At 42.1% G+C, this 17,032-nt stretch overlaps 2 protein-coding genes across 5 annotated transcripts in view; one reads left to right on the top strand and one right to left on the bottom strand.

Annotated features, from left to right (window-relative positions):
* Positions 1–4,717, bottom strand: part of itsn1 (intersectin 1 (SH3 domain protein)) — a 195,894-nt gene extending 191,177 nt beyond the window's left edge. For all 3 annotated transcript variants that reach the window (XM_078232778.1, XM_078232776.1, XM_078232777.1), the window contains exon 1: positions 4,507–4,717. The gene's annotated coding sequence lies outside the window, so the exon portion shown is untranslated. The remainder of the gene's footprint in view (positions 1–4,506) is intronic.
* Positions 4,718–5,060: 343 nt separating this feature from the next.
* cryzl1 (crystallin, zeta (quinone reductase)-like 1) overlaps positions 5,061–17,032 on the top strand; it is a 54,746-nt gene continuing 42,774 nt past the window's right edge. The window contains exons 1-2 of one of the 2 annotated variants that reach the window (XM_078232775.1): positions 5,061–5,307; positions 12,614–12,685. In XM_078232775.1, coding sequence (XP_078088901.1) covers positions 12,620–12,685 — 66 coding nt within the window. In that variant the 5' untranslated portion in view covers positions 5,061–5,307; positions 12,614–12,619. The remainder of the gene's footprint in view (positions 5,308–12,613; positions 12,686–17,032) is intronic. The other variant, XM_078232774.1, reaches the window with a different exon arrangement.

Here is a 17,032-nt window from a genome sequence, read left to right as displayed (position 1 = left end):
ATTTGCGAGATGACAAGCTAGGCAGTAATTTCCATGTTTCTCTTCAGCACAGGCTGGACAATTTTATGTTCTCTTAAAGGATAACCCCATAGTCTAAAAGAGGTTGCTCAACTAATGAATTAGACAGTTCAGTGCTGGTCAGAAGATCAAAGGAGAAATGTGTGACTGGAGTTGTTGTAAAGCGTCTAAGTGACCCACTGCAGTCCACGTGACGTAGCTACATAGTGCTGTTCGGAAAGGAGTTCAGCCCAATAAATGGCAAAGGAAGTCCAAGTGTGAATGGTGTGGAGTTTGGAAAGGAATTTGCAGGTTGTGGTGTCGCCATGCACCTGCTACCCTTGTCCTTCTAGGTGTTGAGAGCACAGGTTTGGAAGCTGCTGTTGAAGGAGGCTCGAGTTACTGCAGTGCATCTTTTATATTGTCAACAGTGCTGCCATTGTGCCACCTCTTGTCAAATGATATTATTGTTAAACATATGACTATTAAGCAAAAGTTTCTTTTAACTTGCAAGCAAATCTGTTAGATTTTCAGATGTTGCTAATTGCTGCATTTTCTCCATGAATTTAACTGGTTCTGCAAGAATGTCATGAATGCTGACTATCTTTCCATTCTTTAGCTCAATGGAGAGCAATCATCATTTCACACTTCACTCCATCAAGGGCTTAACTTCCATTTCTTCTTCCCTTTTCTATTTCAAGGTCACACCCCCCACCGCCCCCCCCCCCCCCCCCCAACATTTTCCTAGCAATTCTCGTGTACTTCAATTGGGTTAGTCAACAGCTATCCAGCTAAATTTTTGCTTTAACTCATTTCCAGTGTTTAAATCATCAATCCTCCTCAACCTCCTAGAACAACCCAGTTATCTCCCCAATTCAACTCTTCATACTTCTGGGAGGTAAATTTCTCTCTCCAGCGCTCGTTTTTTTAATTTCCGGGATGTTTGTTTCCCTCCCTTTCCTTCACTTTTCACCAGCATTACACTTGTCACCTGTTATTTTTTAACCCTTTACCAGATTCAGAATTTGTCTGACACTTTCCAAGTACTTCCTTTAGCTAACACCAATCATTTACACATTCCTTTATTATTTTGTAATTAGTCACTGCGTCTGAACCTCAACCCAGCTTGTCTTTCAACTCCTCCAAATTTTACTTTCTCCTATACGTACCATGCTTTATTCAAAATAAAAACTTTGATCACATTCAAATTGTGATCAGAATCAATATCTGCACCAGTAAATCTTATTTCAGTACCTGTTTCAGGATTAGCCATAGGACTGATTACATGTAATACTTTTGCATGAAGTGGAAAAAATCTGCCATACCCCCTTCCCCAATCCCACATAGCCAACTAGATAGCTCTACAGACTGGCACAAGAAGCCAAACTTTGGTGAAGTGTCCCAATCGCAGCACAGAGGAAAAATGCAATAGATAGAATTTTGTGTTATTTGCATTTTCCATCCTAAGAGTCAGCTGCACGATCAGAAATTTAATGCTTCAAACTTATCCAATAGACACTGTGCTACTGTTAGATACAAATCCTGTTTTGTATAATTCCTACAGGATCTCAACTAAGGCGCTCAAGGCTGTACAAGAACAAATGATAATGTATTTATTGGAATACATGGGATTAAGAAGAATAGAAAGGCACAGAAACAGGCCATTTAGCCCAATGAATCCACACTGCTGTTTATGCTCCATTTGAACCTCTTCCCATCTTTCCTCATTTACATCTACGATCACAACCCTTCTCCTTCAAAGTTTGTCTTGCTTTCCATGATATGAATTTTATTTGCTTCAACCATTCCCTGTGGTCCACATCCTTACCACTCGGAGAAAGAAGTTTCTTCTAAATTCCCTATTAAATTTCTTGGTGACTATCTTATATTGATGGTCTTATAAACATTTTTTCTTCTTCCACTCAATCAAAGCCTGTCATAATTCTCAATACCTCTGTTTAGTCACCCCTCAGCTTTCTTTTGTCTAATGAAAAAGACCCAATCTGTCAATCCTTTCCTTTTTCTGAATTTCCAAACATTTCTGGTATCATCCTTGCAAATTTTTTCTGCACCCTTCCCAACACTTTTATATACTGTAAATCCATTCAACCACTTCTGACATTACTTCTGTGCACAGCAGTAACCATAATTAAATGGTTTACTCATTGGCATTCCTTTTAAAGGTATATGTGGCAAAGTCTCCACAATGCAAGGTTATGAGAATTGAGAAGTCTCTTAGCGCAGTATTCCTGTTCACAAATTTAAGTTGGTTTACTCATAATTGAAACATATTGCCAAAAAATTAGCTTCAATCATTAGAAACAATTGAGGGTAAACCATTTGACAACTTGCAAAAAGATGGGTCCTATAGACAATGTGTAGCAAACTGTAAACCCATTCTACGTTTTAAAACCATATTTTCTGCCAAGATTTGATTAATATAATTGGAAACTCTGATTATGTTCTCTAAGTTACACAACTCTAGTTATGTTCTCATGAAAAGATGAGAAATGCGATCCAGACACTCCAAACTAAAGAAATGTGACAGCATCCTACGCTGCCTCAAGTCTTGTGGTTTACTTCTACATTAACAGAACTGTACACCAGTCTCCCAACAGATTCTCAAAGCCATGTGGCATAAGTAGGTTCCAAGAGGCAATAGTAGTAAATAAGGGAGAATAAAAGCTTAACATATGGCAGCTTATTTCCATCCTGCTTCCAGTTGCATTCATAAAAGAAAATAGGTTTTCAATCTTTGTGATGTACGACTATTCCAAAAAGAATGATGAACCTGTCATTTAACATACCTTTTTACTATTGGCAATGCAATTTCAAATTGCACTTAGTTGATACAAAGACTTGGATATTGTAAATATTGTTTGAATGTAAAGAAATGAAAGGTCTTTATATTTCAAAATCACAAGGTTCATATTGAACCTTGTAAAATCTCTAGTACATTTAGAATATTAATTTAGAATTTTGACTTGCATGCTCTACATACATTTTCCTCAAGATTCTGACAACATCTAATCAACAACTCAAATCTGAAACCCATCTGTCAAAGTTTAGTTTCCATAAGAATGCTTTTACAACATCAAAGCTCATTTTCCAAATTACAATGAAAGGGTCAATAACAATTGAATCTAAATATGTATGCAGTTACCATACAAATAATCTGATCACAATATTGAGAAGAGTCATCCAGACTCGAAATGTTAGCTATGTTCTCTCTCCACAGATGCTGTCAGACCTGCTGAGATTTTCCAGCATTTTCTGCTTCTGATCACAATGCTGACTGCTAACGCAAATCATTGCCTTTACCAAATACATTTTACACCTGCCTCCCAGTTCATTAGCACACAGCCAGCATACTATGGAATAAATCATATTTTACAGTAGATTTGGCAAATCTCACCAGGTTACACTGTCAGTTGCATCATCATGATTAATGACCGTAGTTCTATAGTCTAACCTAATCTCAAGGTGGATACTCATTTTGCTGAAAAAATCATAATTATTTGTTCAACACGATGCTAAATTTCAGATTTCACTGAATACAAATAACACCTCTAAATAACCTTTCCCAAATGACAACCAATCTGAAATGTCAGTGGTTAAAAAATGGTAGGAGTTGCTACACGCCGATTATGTTTAATTAACTCCCAGGATCGGTCTGTTTTAGACTGTATTTTTTGAAGTATTAAAACCGGGCGCCAAACCCACCACCACTTCAGAAACCAACGCATTTTTTAATGCTATGCTTGCAGCATTCGTTTACTCTTTTGCAATTAGCGCAAACGAAACAGCAAGCTTTGAATCTTCACAGTTCTGCTCAAATGTTGCTCAATACGTTTGATTTCTAAAAAGAAAACTGGGAACAGGGAGGTGACTATGATCATTTGGGTTTGCGTGGAGTACTCCTGGCATTTTCACAAAATGAAAACGTCCAGAAATAATTAACATGTAGAAATCGCTCTTCACATTAAGTAACAGCAATCAGAGAGAAAAGAAAAGAGGACTTGCCGCTTCCTTGCAATGGTCCAAAAAACACTTGTATCAGATTACACTTAATATTCTCTCCACCAACCCCCCTCCCCTGGGCCCAATCCACCCTGCAAACAGAGGAGCTGGGGGGAAAAAGGGGGAAGGAAAGCAAATAAACCTTCATCCCACCACGTTTTGTCCCTGCAACATACACCCCCATGGTCCAAGAATCACCAGGCAATCAGGAGCAGGAATCACCGCCACAATAACATGCAACAAATAACCTCATAAAGTCCCCTCACCTCCCCTGACTTTTACTTTTAATGCACAGCAGAAATCCAAGGGAACTGTGCTGCTAATGGCAAATAGTTTAAAAGGCTGAGCACCAAAATGAGTTACCATAGTATACAGGGGGGGAGGGAGGGAGACAAGCTTGCAGCAAACAGTGCCTCGAATAACAGGAGACAGTTAATCCCCTGGCTGCAGGCAGAGCCATTGCAGGGGCTGGGAAGCCAAGCCGCTTACCTCATCTCGGGAAGGGCTGGCGGAGGGAGAAGAGTCGTTCACTCAGCCCGGGCTTCAGGGCCTCTCCCTCCGTCTACCCCTATCAGCCGAACTGTCTTGTCGATCTGCCGGCGAGCGAGTGCAATGAAAGGCAAAGGGGCCGCCCCCCTCTCTCTCTCTCTGCCCGTTGCCTAGTGTCTGAAGCTAACACACCCTCTCCCTCTCTCTCTCTGTACGTTAGCCGACGCGCCCGGACAACCAAACCCGACAACGGAAACGCGTTCCCTTCCCCCGGCCGCCAACTCGCTGATTGACAAGCGGTCTAACCTATCAGATGGACGATGCCGCCCATCTCGGCCAGAAGCTGACCAATCAGAGACGGCTCCCATCCACCACTAAGTTTGGTTGTGTCGCCCCCTCGCGCGCGCCCCGCCTCCTGGAAACCCGCCGCGCAACCCAACCTGCTGAGTTCAGCACGCCGGAAGTTCCCCAACACCCCGAGTGACTGACAGCAGCGCTGACCATAGAGCGTGCGGACCGTCCCGTCACGCTGCAGCAATGAGCGAATCGGAAGTAAGCTGAGGGGCGGTGCTTCGCTTCCTGACGTTGCCATCAAGTTCGGTTGACTCAGTGACCATGGCGACGCTCAGGCTGCCTGAGGTTTTAAATGAAGGGAGGCATTTTTAACTTCGCTTCACATCACCACCCCCATCTCCTGATAGCGTATCATTCCTATCAGATTGAACAATTTATATTCTAGATTTAGAACAGTTACTTTAGAGATTAAGGAAAGTGGATGAAGTAGGAGAGTTACCCACGGTAGTAAGTATGCTGTTTCCCTATCCTACTCTTTTTTTCCATGTACGGAGTATTCTGCTCACTTATTTGTTCCAAGTGTTTACTAATTGCCGCAAAGTAACGTTTTCTATGATATTTTATGTCAGCATGCGATTGCTAATGAAGCAATAATCGATATTCCCACCTTTGCTCCATTTCTCATGTTTCTTCCCCTTGACCTTCAGTTTCAAGCTAAACGCTGTGCACAATACACCAGAATGTAAAATTCGTTGGTAAGTCTACACCTCAAGCTTCTGGGTAGAATATCCCCATTCTAATATCTAAAAACTAATCAGGAATCAAAGAGGGAATACTTTATTTTTCGAACTGCCAATTTTAATTGTTCACTTTGTACAAGTGTTGATGAAAGCAAATAAAATGTTGGAAGGTGTACCCCTAATGGTATGCTAATGTCCTTTTAGGGAAGGAAATCTGCTGTCCTTACCTGGTCTGGCCTACATGTGACCCCAAACCCACAGCAATGTGGTTGACTTTGAACAAGGGCAGCTAGGAATGGGTAATGGGAATGCTGGCCAGCCAGTGATGCCCATGTCCCATGAATGAATTTTTTAAAAAGTATGATTTACAAGAGGATGATATGTTTAGCCTAGCGAGACTATACTGAGTATTGTGTTCGCTTTTCATCACCATATTAAAGAAGACATAGAATTATTGGAGGATGTGGAGAGGTGTATAAGGCTGATTCATGAATTTAGAGGTCTCGGTTAGGATGAAAGGTTCTTTACCCATGTAACTTTCTGAAGACCCGAATGAGCATGAACTTTGACATAGGTCTTGAAGATCTTTATGCCTATGGAGAATTTGGATTCAGGAAAATTATTTTGTTATAGGATTTAAGTACCAGGGACACTGGTTAGCGTTGGTGCCTCTCAGCGCCAGCGACCCGGGTTCGATTCTGGCCTTGGATCACATTCTACCTGTGTCTGCGGGTGCTCCGGTTTCCTCCCACATCAAAAGATGTGTATGTTAGGTGGATTGGCCATGCCATATTGTCCCTTAGTGTCAGGGGTAGGGTAGGGTAAATCCATAGGGTTATGGGGATAGAGCCTGGGTGGGATTTTGGTTGGTACTGACTCTATGGGCCGAATGGCCTCTTTCTGCATGGTATGATTCTGGGATCTATGATCTATGACACAACAGCCTATCAAATGAAAATTGGAACTTGCACAACTTTTGTGAGCTAGATGGACTTGTTGATATAACATCGATGGAGTTGGCAGAACAGAAATAAGAAAGAAAAGTTGTTTGTTTAGTGCTTTTTACAATCTCAGAATATCCCAAAGCACTTTATCTTGGAAGTGTTGTCACTGTTGTATTTAGAAACTTTGGCAGTCAATTGGTGAACTGTAAAGTCCCATGAGGGACCAGTTTGCTGAGTTGGCTTGATAATGAGGGCGTGGTGCAGAATAATACCGACAGTATGGATTCAATCTCAGTACCAGTTCTTGCAACCTGCCTTCCCACCTTGCCTCATAATAACATATTGGCGTAAACCATGATGAGCAACCCTTGGACAACAAGGGTGCTTCATGAAGAGAGAAACCACAAACAAAGATGAGATAATGGGTAGATGTTGGTTGAGGGATAAATGTTGGCACTGTTTTAAAGTTATTGTTTTTTTAAAAAAGCATTGGGATTATTAGTCCAATTCTCTTTTCAGCTGGTATTCACACACGTCCTAATTGCTGCCCTAGCTAAAATCCGGAGTTCTCTGACATGTAAACTGCATTCTGCAATATATCTCTTCCTATTTTAAATCAGGAGTATGGGGACCTTGCAGGAAAGTGGAATTGAAGCCAAGATCAAATCAGCTATGATCTGATTGAATGGCAAAGCAGATGCAGAGGGATGGGGGGGGCTGCATATGGCCTACTCCTGCTGCTTTTTCATATGTTCTTAAATTTATGCTTGCTATTTTGAATCTAATGATTCCATTTGTGGACTGAAAGTCCTATTTGCCCTTTTAAATTGCTGTTGTGCTCAATAAAAAAAAATACCTTTTGTTATTGTAAATGTATATTGACAAAGTGGTCTGTAATTGAGATTAATCTGTGCTCAATCCTGTGACTGGACTGCAAATGTACTAGCTCTGTTCTTTATCTTGGCAGCTAACCAGAAAAAATCTGTACTGCAGTTTAGGCTCCACTGTAAATTGACATTAGGTGATAACCATTTAAGTATCATCATCACATAACAAGATTTCAGAATATTATACCCCAGCCTTAAAATGTGGGACGAAGCTGCCTGCTGTTCACCTTAATCATACAGTTGTTTTAGTTAGAATGGTGACTTGTAGTCGGCCATAATACCTTGAACTAGCACATCTGTACCTCCACTCAAGTGGTTATTTTTCATAATATATCTCAACATGACTGTGGCTAATTATTCAACTGAGTAAAGAATCATAGCCAAGCGCTGTCTTGTTCTTGCCCAATGTCTATAAATTCTCACTTTACACAGCAAAATACCATGAGTAGCAGCAGTCTTGCTTCGCACCCAATGCAGCTAATATTGTTGGCTATCATGCTGCATCCAAAGGTATTTCTTCAGAATAATAATAATTAGTGACAAAGGATATGGAAATAAGTTTTTTAGCTGCCTCCCTGTATAATATTAAAGAATTGTGCAGTAATTCTGTAGAATACATAAGAATGGAAAATGCTTGAAACACTAAGCAGACCAGGTAGCATTGGCGGAAAGACTTACATCTATATAGCACCTTTCAAAACCATGGGATATCTTGAGTGCTATGGCAGCCAATGAAGTTCTCTTGCAGTGGAGCCACTGTTGTGATGTTAGAAATGTGGTAGCCATAGCAATCTCACACTAACAATAATGTGATCATGATCGGATAATCTCTTTTTGTGATGTTGATTGGGGGAGAAATATTAGTAAAGACACTGGGGATAATTCCTTTGCTGCTCTTTGAAATAGATACAGGGCATCATTTGCAACTGCCTGAGAAGATAGACAGGTTTACCATCTCATCAAAACGGTGACACTGCCAATAATGCAGTACTCCATCGATACTGAAGTGGAGTATTCGTCTTGATTTCTATGCTCAAGTATTCAGGTGGGCCGTGAACCCCCAGTCTTGGCAAGGGTGCTACCAACTGGGCCATCCATGGCTAACAGTGAAACAATGCTAATGCTTCAGGTTGATGACCGTTTGGCATTGACCTGAAATGTTAACTCTGTTTGTCTCTTCACTGAGTTGGCTGCTGCCTGACGAGCTTGAGTATTTCGAGCACCTTCTATTTTTCCAGATTTCCAGCATCAGCTGTATTTTGCTTGCCTGTAGTGTATGATTCTTCTTTGAATTCCGATTGCAAAACACCCACCTGTTACTGTAGCATTGTAATTTTTTATTCCACACCAGTGTAACTAATTTAATGAGGTAGCTAATTCCACTGCGATTCCCGCTGCATTACCAGCATTTTGTGCTGTAGGGTCCATCCACAAGGAATGAGGTTGACACTGCCCTGACAAATGATTGCTAGAAAAGAAAACTGAAAATTGAAAGATGATAAAGCTCCTTTTGTAAAGTAAAAATGGCTTGATTAACATTCAGTTTTCAATTCTGGGGAAGGATTTGGTGTCCTAAGCTGACTCACCTGTATTTTTCTAGAATATTCTGTATTCTTTTTGTTTATTGTTTCCATTTACATATCCTTCATCATTATTATTATTATTACCATCATTAATTTGTTGGTAGGCATTTCTTGCCTGTGCGTGCCGGAATGAGTGAATTTATTTTCCTTATATACTATGTAAGTAATTTAATAAGCTTCCAAAGTGGTAACATAATGTTTAAATTACAATGGACTCCTGAAAGCTTTGCATCCAGCAGGGACCAGTTGTTTTAAACCTATAAAATAGAACTGGAAGCTTTCCAGGAGAAATCAAAACATAATAAAAATCTGAGGGTTACTATCTGAAGTAATTTTTAAAAATAAATAAATGCATTTTCAGACCGGATCCAGCTGTGCCCCTGCCATTACTCCTGTAAACATTGAAATCAATGTGGACATTGTTGTTATTGTGCTAGAAATCTCCAAGCTCCTGGATGAAATTATACTTTTTCGTTCCCAGTACTGTATTAACCTTTTTTTATGCTTGATCTAAAGCTCAACAATATTTGCGCCTCCTCAGCAATTTTAAAAATGTTATTTCATGTCCTTCATGCCTAAATGTGGCAATTTATATTGGGTGCAGTTTCACTGGTGATATCAGTCCCTGATGCATCATCTGAGAAATGTATGAGACTACAGTGCGAGTTGGCAGGTAGTTTTACCATAGCAGACTTCACTGGCTGGTCCTTTTGGCTTCCAGCATTATCATGTTACTCTACAGCACAACAGTAATGAAAATAATGCAATGGAAGCAGTACAGTGAAGGTTCATTAAATTGATCCCTGGGATGAGGGGGCTCTCCTATGGTGGAGGGTTGAGCAAACTGCACATTCACTGCTGTTTCGAAGAATGTGAGCTGATCTCGTTGGAACCTTTAAAAGTCTGAAAGGGCTTGATCAGGTAGATAGTGAGAGACTGTTTAAGGCTGGGATAGGTGGATGTTTTGTCGCTCAGAATCAAGGGATATGGGGAGAGGGTAAAGTTGAAGTCCAAGATCAGCCATGATCGTATTGAGTCGTCGAGCAGGCTCAACGGGCTCCATGACCGATTCCATTTCTTGTCGTCTTGTGCATTTCCAGGTCACTATCAGGACCTTTTCTGAAAGTGAGTATGATGGTGGTCTTGGGCTCTGCTCTGATCAAATGTGACAATATCTTAAGTTGCATGTGGAATGGAATGAGAGTGAATCCAAAGTCATACCCTACATAGAATGCACCTTTTTCTTTTGGAGGATGGATACTAGAAGGAATATAATTAACGTCTTTTACATTTGTGGTCATTCCTCCAATTCTTTTAAGCAGCAAACACACCAATTATAGAAGCCATGACTATCGTAAACATGATCAGACGCCTGGCCAACTTGAACGAGCATGAAATCGCGTGAGATAATGGATGGGCATCCCAACATAATAGGGATAACTTGCCGAATCACAGTTGGCAGGAATATGTGGGAGTTGAAGTGTGTACACCAACAATTGATATTCCTATTAAAGCCCCAATCCATCGGGATTTTTAGTGGCCAGTGTGCTTTTACACTTGACGAATGAGCCAATTGGCCAGGCGTTCACATTTTTGCACTATTCTCAATCTAGAGCGAAATAAAAGGCCCAGAAATATTTGAAATTTGGTCAATAAGGAGTACAATAGTTAGTTGTTTCAATATAGGTAGTTTGGAACATTCCAGGCACCCCTCTCAGCGCATCTTATCTTGCTAGTTGCTGGTCGCCAGTTAATTGGACTGCCAATGTAAACTCGCTGACGAGCCTGGTGGAGGGCAGGTTAGGATTTCCCATCCTCTTCCTGCCAATCGTGCTTGCCCTATGAGTTAAAAATTGAGGCCCACGTCCCAATAGTATACTTACTAGCTTGTTAACAGGAGGATAGAGAACCCACAATGCAAAGGCTATTAAATCTTCGTCTACTTGCAATCCTCATGTAAAAAAGCTGCTTCAAAGTGAAGGCAGGTGAGATTATTGGCTGAGTGCCAGACTGAACTGGTATTAGTTGGACTCTGTGTTAAGCTGGATAAATAACAAGCAAACTAACTAGTTTACTGTAGAATCTTTCAGCATCGCCTTCTACAAGTAGCATGTGATAGGGTCCCCATGACTCCAATCAGGTTACAAAACCATGTTTTAATATTTTGCATGCAATTGTCTCCAACCTCCAATGTGTATAGTCTACTTCTGATAGGTTGAATGTTTTCATGCTAAATCTTTTTAAATGTGGCACAGTGGTTAGCGCTGCTGCCTCACAGTGTCAGGGACCCGGGTTCAATTCCGGCCTCGGGTCACTGTCTGAGCCAAGTTTGCATGTTCTCCTCGTGTCTGTGTGGGTTTCCTCCAGGTTCTCAGGTTTCCTTCCTGCAGTCCAAAGATGTGCTGGTTAGGTGCATTGGCCATTCTCCCTCTGTGTACCCGAACAGGTACCGGAGTATGGCGACTGAGGGATTTTCACAGTGTAACTTCATTGCAATGTTGATGTAAGCCTATTTGTGAGTAATAAATAAGCTTTTAAAAATTTAAATATCTAGTATTTTGATTTAAGCAATGTTAATACCATTCTGAGAATTCAGTGCTTAGAAATTGAATGACTATGTAATTCGAATTTAACTTTAAATTAGCAGTAGTAGACTGTATCCCAGAACTGCCACAAGAGCATGATTTTCAACAATTCAATAAAAATGAGGAACATCATGTTCTGTTTGCAAGAAAGAATGTTGTTTATGATCTTGAGGGAGACCAGTAACTGTTAAAACAAAATTCAAATTTGCCCCTCAAGATTTTAATTAAAAACCTTTATTGTGCAATATTAAGTCAGGCAAGTACAACAAATCTAATGCTATTTCATAAACACTTATTCTTTGAGTCTGGAAATCTGAATGGGACATTGCCTTTTATTTCCACCCAAGAGTTCTTCTGTACATCCCAGGATCTTGAGAGTGTTCCTTCACTTATCCTTGGAACAAACCACAGCTTTCAGGAATTCAGTGAATTTGCACAGGGTTCCTTCTGTTCTCTGTGGTATGAATTTCTTAGGGTGCTTCCAGCATCTGAGTAGGTGACCCTACCTCCACTCACTGTTTGCTCAGAAATCTCCAAAATCAGACAACACCTTTGATTTCTGATAGGCCTTTTGGTTCTGCTCTGAAACCCCTGGCAAATTTCTCTCTCTCGCTCTGCTTCTCAAAGCTGCACATAGGTTCCAACTGGCACTACCTGTTTCTGTGAGAAGTCATATGGAAAAACCCAAAACAAAAGCATACCTTATCTCCTACCCAACATGGCACCCCTGGGATATCCCAGAGAGTTAAACAAATTTACTTCACCTTCTAAAACATCTCTTTGATCTAGGAAACTGCTTGAATAATTTAAACCATGTGCAAAGGCAACTGTAGACATCTCATCTCCATTAAGAAGGGGCTCACCAGTGTTCAGTGTTTCCCCCATTTTCAACTCTGATCTTGTTAAATAAAACTCAGGCCATTCCTAGAATTACAATTTCTTCAACGTTATTTACCAACATCCCAAACCAGGTGCTTCCACTGTCTTCCAATTTGAAGGATTTATTCCAAAACATATGAATCATGAAATTAGACATTATCACAGCAAGTTTAATATTTAATTTTGTTTTTCAAGCTCAAGATGAAGGGACTGTATTGCCAGTTGGCTGAAGCTAATGAAGATATAAAGTTTGTGTTCCAAGACAAGGTTAGTATCATTAGTCATAGATCATTCTCCGAAATTAAGTTATGAAAGCACCTAGATACATGAGGAATTGTTGTCTTGCTGTGATCACGTATAGGAGTTGGCCATTCAGTCTTGTAAGCCTGTTATGTCATTCTAAGGTGTCAGAAATATGGGATCAAAGCTTGAGAGATTAAGTACTGTCAGTCACACCCAGTGATATCTTGTTTTGAGATGATTCCAGGATACTGGACGTCAGTACAAACAACTGATATCTACATACTTTAATGTACAATTGTACATAAAGGACAAAGATCGATATAATTACAATGGATTTCACGAAAAATATGTTTTGATTTATTTGTCTATAAATTATACAATTTAAAGGTTTCGCAACAAGTATAGGTTTGTCTTGTCACAAGCATAAAATGTTGCATCTCAAAGCTGTCAGATTTCTGGGTATTGTGAGTCCATCAAACAATAATCAGTGATTTACTGACATCAGGACATACCTGTTGAGACCCGATGGACTACACATATATGAGTTACAGCTCGCATCAATTCATTTGGTAATAAAATTGAGAGACCAGTACTTTTTTTTTAACATATAACAAGCACCCTTAAAGTGTGTGGTAGCATATTAGACACTGACAATGAGCCAGCAAAGGAGGTATTGAAGTGGGTGACTAAACTCTTGATAGGTTTTAAGGAACATCGTAAAGGAACAGGGGAGAAAGAAAGGTTTAGGAAGAGCGTTTGAGGGCTTAAGGCCAGGTGGCTAAGGGCACTGCTGATTGTGGTGACTTTTAGAGTGATGCACAGGAGGCCAGAGTGGGGAAAGCACAGTTCTCAGAGCATAGATTGTGAGAAGCGAAGTGACTAGCATGTTGCTTGAGTGCAAAATGTGATTAGCTGCTACTGGGCTGATGAGAAGAAGCTGAATAATTGGAGAATGCTTGTGCTTTAAATTAAGATTACACATTCACATGTTGTGGTTACAAGAATTGTGTAGCATTAGCCTGAATCAGAAATAAATTAGTCCAGAGGAATCCTTTGCTTGAATCAGTATCCATTCATCTGGAACTGATAATGCTTTGTAATAAACAGGAGCCAAGTCAAGTATATCATTTAATTTGGCTCCTGTTTGCCACTATAAATATAGTGAACTACCTCATTCAGAAGACACTTTTGTGAAGTCAGGTCCATTCTGATATCAAGTCTGCCTCCTTGAAAACCCACACCAATGTTAACAAATCAACATGATTGGCAAGCAATGCTCCCACTTGTCACAGCCATGTAGAAGAATACCTTAAGTTTGGTTCTTTCTCCTGTAGTTCAAACATAAGCTAGAAGATAAATAACATTTTCAAATAAGCCCCCTTATTTAGATCCATACCAAAAAGAGTCAGGCCCAAAGTAAATCCAATAATAAGAATAAGATCAGAATACTATGGGTGCTGGAAAAAGATACAAAACTGTAACAATACATTCTGCACTCTCTCGTTTTCTTCTCTATGAAAGGTATGCTTTGTATAGCACGCAAGAAATAATACTTGTCACTGTATACTAATACATATGATAAATCAAATCAGAAATGTGAAATGGGGTGGAATTTCCCCAAAATATTTCTACGTGTCATAACAGTGAGAAAACGGGGATGTTTCGTGCAGCCTCTTAAGTGTGCTCTGCATCTCAATCTTTCAACATTTAGTGCAATAAAAGAACCTCCATGCAAATCACGCTGGCATGGATGCAACAGGTGCATGACTTGCCCGAAGTGGCCGCAGGTGTGTGCAATTAACTAGGGGACCTGCATTTAAACACTGATGATGGACACTCAGTCAGTCATGCCAACAAGATGGCACTTTGTAGAGCAACTCCACAATTTATGGAGGGAGAGTTGGGATGGCTGCTGGACGCCAGGGAGGAGAGGAGAGCTATCTTCTTCCCCCAGGATAGTCAGTGACCCAAGGGTCGGGCTGGTAATGTGGCTTGGGAAGCAGTGGCAGTGGCCATCAGTTCTTGCGCACTGACATGGAGGATTAGCGCACAGTGCACAAAGAAAATGAACGACTTCATTCAGGCAGCAAGGCTGAGTCTCCATCCCATCCTCTCATCAGTCCCATCTGATGCACCTGGAATATCCATGTCGATCCACTCTCTGACACCTTGCACCCGATCCCCGAGCATCTTCCTCCAACCCCTCTGCCCCACCCATCCCCTGTCACTACCCCCTGACAGACGACACCCCAATCCTTCCATCCATCAGGCTTTCAATCCCTTCTTTGTCCCCGCAGGAGAAGGTGGTCCATAACAGGAGGAAGTGGGGGGAAACCCAAGATGAGGTCCCCAAACTGCGACTCCTGGCTCCCTTTGAGGAGTGTGCCATGGACCTGTCAGGGGAGGCATCACGTGCACCATCTACCAGCGTAGATACAGTCACCTCGATGGGACATGTTAGTCGTGAGGCTTCTGGGACACTTTCTAGTGAGTGCCACACAGCCGCAAACGTACATCAGGTGGAGCTCGGAACATCCGAGGGCTCAGGCAGACAGAGCTCTCCTGGAGCCATGGAGACAGCTGGCCCCCAGCCAGGGGCCGGGCTGCTGGGATCCGTTCTCCCAAAGATGCTGGAGATGTAGAGCATGAGAAGCTATCAGTAACATTCCAGTAACTGCATGGATGTTTGCAGGAGTCCCCTAACCTTCAGTCGCCTGAGTTGGTGCCAGCATTGTGTGGCACCCAGGCCAACACGGCAAAGGTCGAGAACCTGGGGCAGAAAGTGGTAGCCCTGGTCGGTAGCCCCCTGTCCTCCTGCTGTGGCCTCTATTCCGAGTTATCCTTTCCAGGCGGCCATCTCCCTCCACCTCAGCTGCCACAAGTGTAAGCGCCAGCTCCACTAACTCCAATGCGAAATCCATCTCTGCTCCAGGGGTGCAGGGGTGGGGGAAAGAGAGAGAGTCCATAAGGTTATCCATCACCGGCGCCTTGCTTCCTCCCAACAGGCATGTCCCCATGAGTCTGGATGCTGGTCACTTGACGCCATCCCCAGTGCCATCCGCCACCCCAATGGGCTGCCAACTCTTGCCACATCCTCACCATGGCAGGCACGGAGAGCTCAAGGGTGGCTGTGAGAGGCTCCCCATTAGGAACCCATGAGTATAGACCTCGTTCACCCACCTGGATGTCTGGTGCGTTGGCTTCCAGGAATGGTGTGCAGTTCAGACAGATGGTGAAGAACCCTCATGACTTTCATGTGATGGGTGGCCATTGTAGGGAGCAGTGCAGAGTCCATGCAATGTGAGGAGCCATGTTAACACCTACAAGAGTGCCTGTGATTGGGGTGACAGCTGCCAGGCCTGGTGCTTGTAACTGTTAGTGGGGCCTGGGATGGAATGTCAGCAAAAAGCCACTGAGCGTATCCAGCAGACAGATGCCAGGAGAACCAGAGCGACATTAGTAGGGTTGGGACTCTATCTAAGAGGCTACCCCTTGGTGGTCATCTAGCGTGCAGGAGGAATGTGCACAATGTGAGCCCCAAGCAGTGGTGACTCCCAACCCAAGGCTCTCCCCCACCCCCCCTCCGCAGACCACCATGTGCCCCACACAACCCTTGCACCCGTGCAGGCCCTGAACCCCATTTTGCACCATGGCAATGACTGAGACCTCCACAGGCACCCGTGCCCCAGGTGTTGGTGCTCAGTGGTACTCCTCTCCTCGCTCCCCTTTGCTACTGCTGTGCCTGAGCTACACTTTTATAGAGCAGTAGTGATTTGCGTCGGCACAACGTCATGCCAGAGAGGTGGGAAGCATTCAGGAGGGGGAGAGCAGCAGTGCCGAGCTTGCTAATGATATTGAAACCCACTAAAATGTATGCTAATAAGTTTTGCGCCTTTTCTGGGTGCAAAGCCGTTGGTGCCATTCGAAAGATAGTAAACGGTTACTCGCCGGGGGCAAATTTGATCTTTTGTTTTGCACAGTACTTTCCCAGCTCGCCATGCTGATCAACAGGAACAGCGAGTTGGTAAGATCATGCCCATAAAATCAGAAAAGCTGGAAAATGCTCAGCAGAGCAGGCAACATCTGGAGAGAGAAACCAAGAAAAATAAAGAATGATGTTTGGATGTTGCCTAACCCGCTGAGGGTTTTACAGTATTCTCTGGTTTTATTTTACTATAAATTCAACAGCAACTTGCATTTATATAGCAACCTTGACACAGTAAAAATGTCCCAAGGCACTTCACAAGAACATAATCAAATAAATTTGTTACCAGCCATATAAAGAGATATTAGATGACTAAAAACTTAATCAAAGAGGTAAGTTTCAAGGAGCATCCTAAAAAAGAGGTGAGAGAAATTTAGGGAGGGAAT

The sequence above is a fragment of the Mustelus asterias genome, chromosome 17 (assembly GCF_964213995.1).
Source record: "Mustelus asterias chromosome 17, sMusAst1.hap1.1, whole genome shotgun sequence".
NCBI classification, from domain to species: Eukaryota; Metazoa; Chordata; class Chondrichthyes; order Carcharhiniformes; family Triakidae; genus Mustelus; species Mustelus asterias.
The sequence above is the reverse complement of the archived record's forward strand: the minus strand, read 5'-3'. Positions and strand labels throughout refer to the sequence as shown.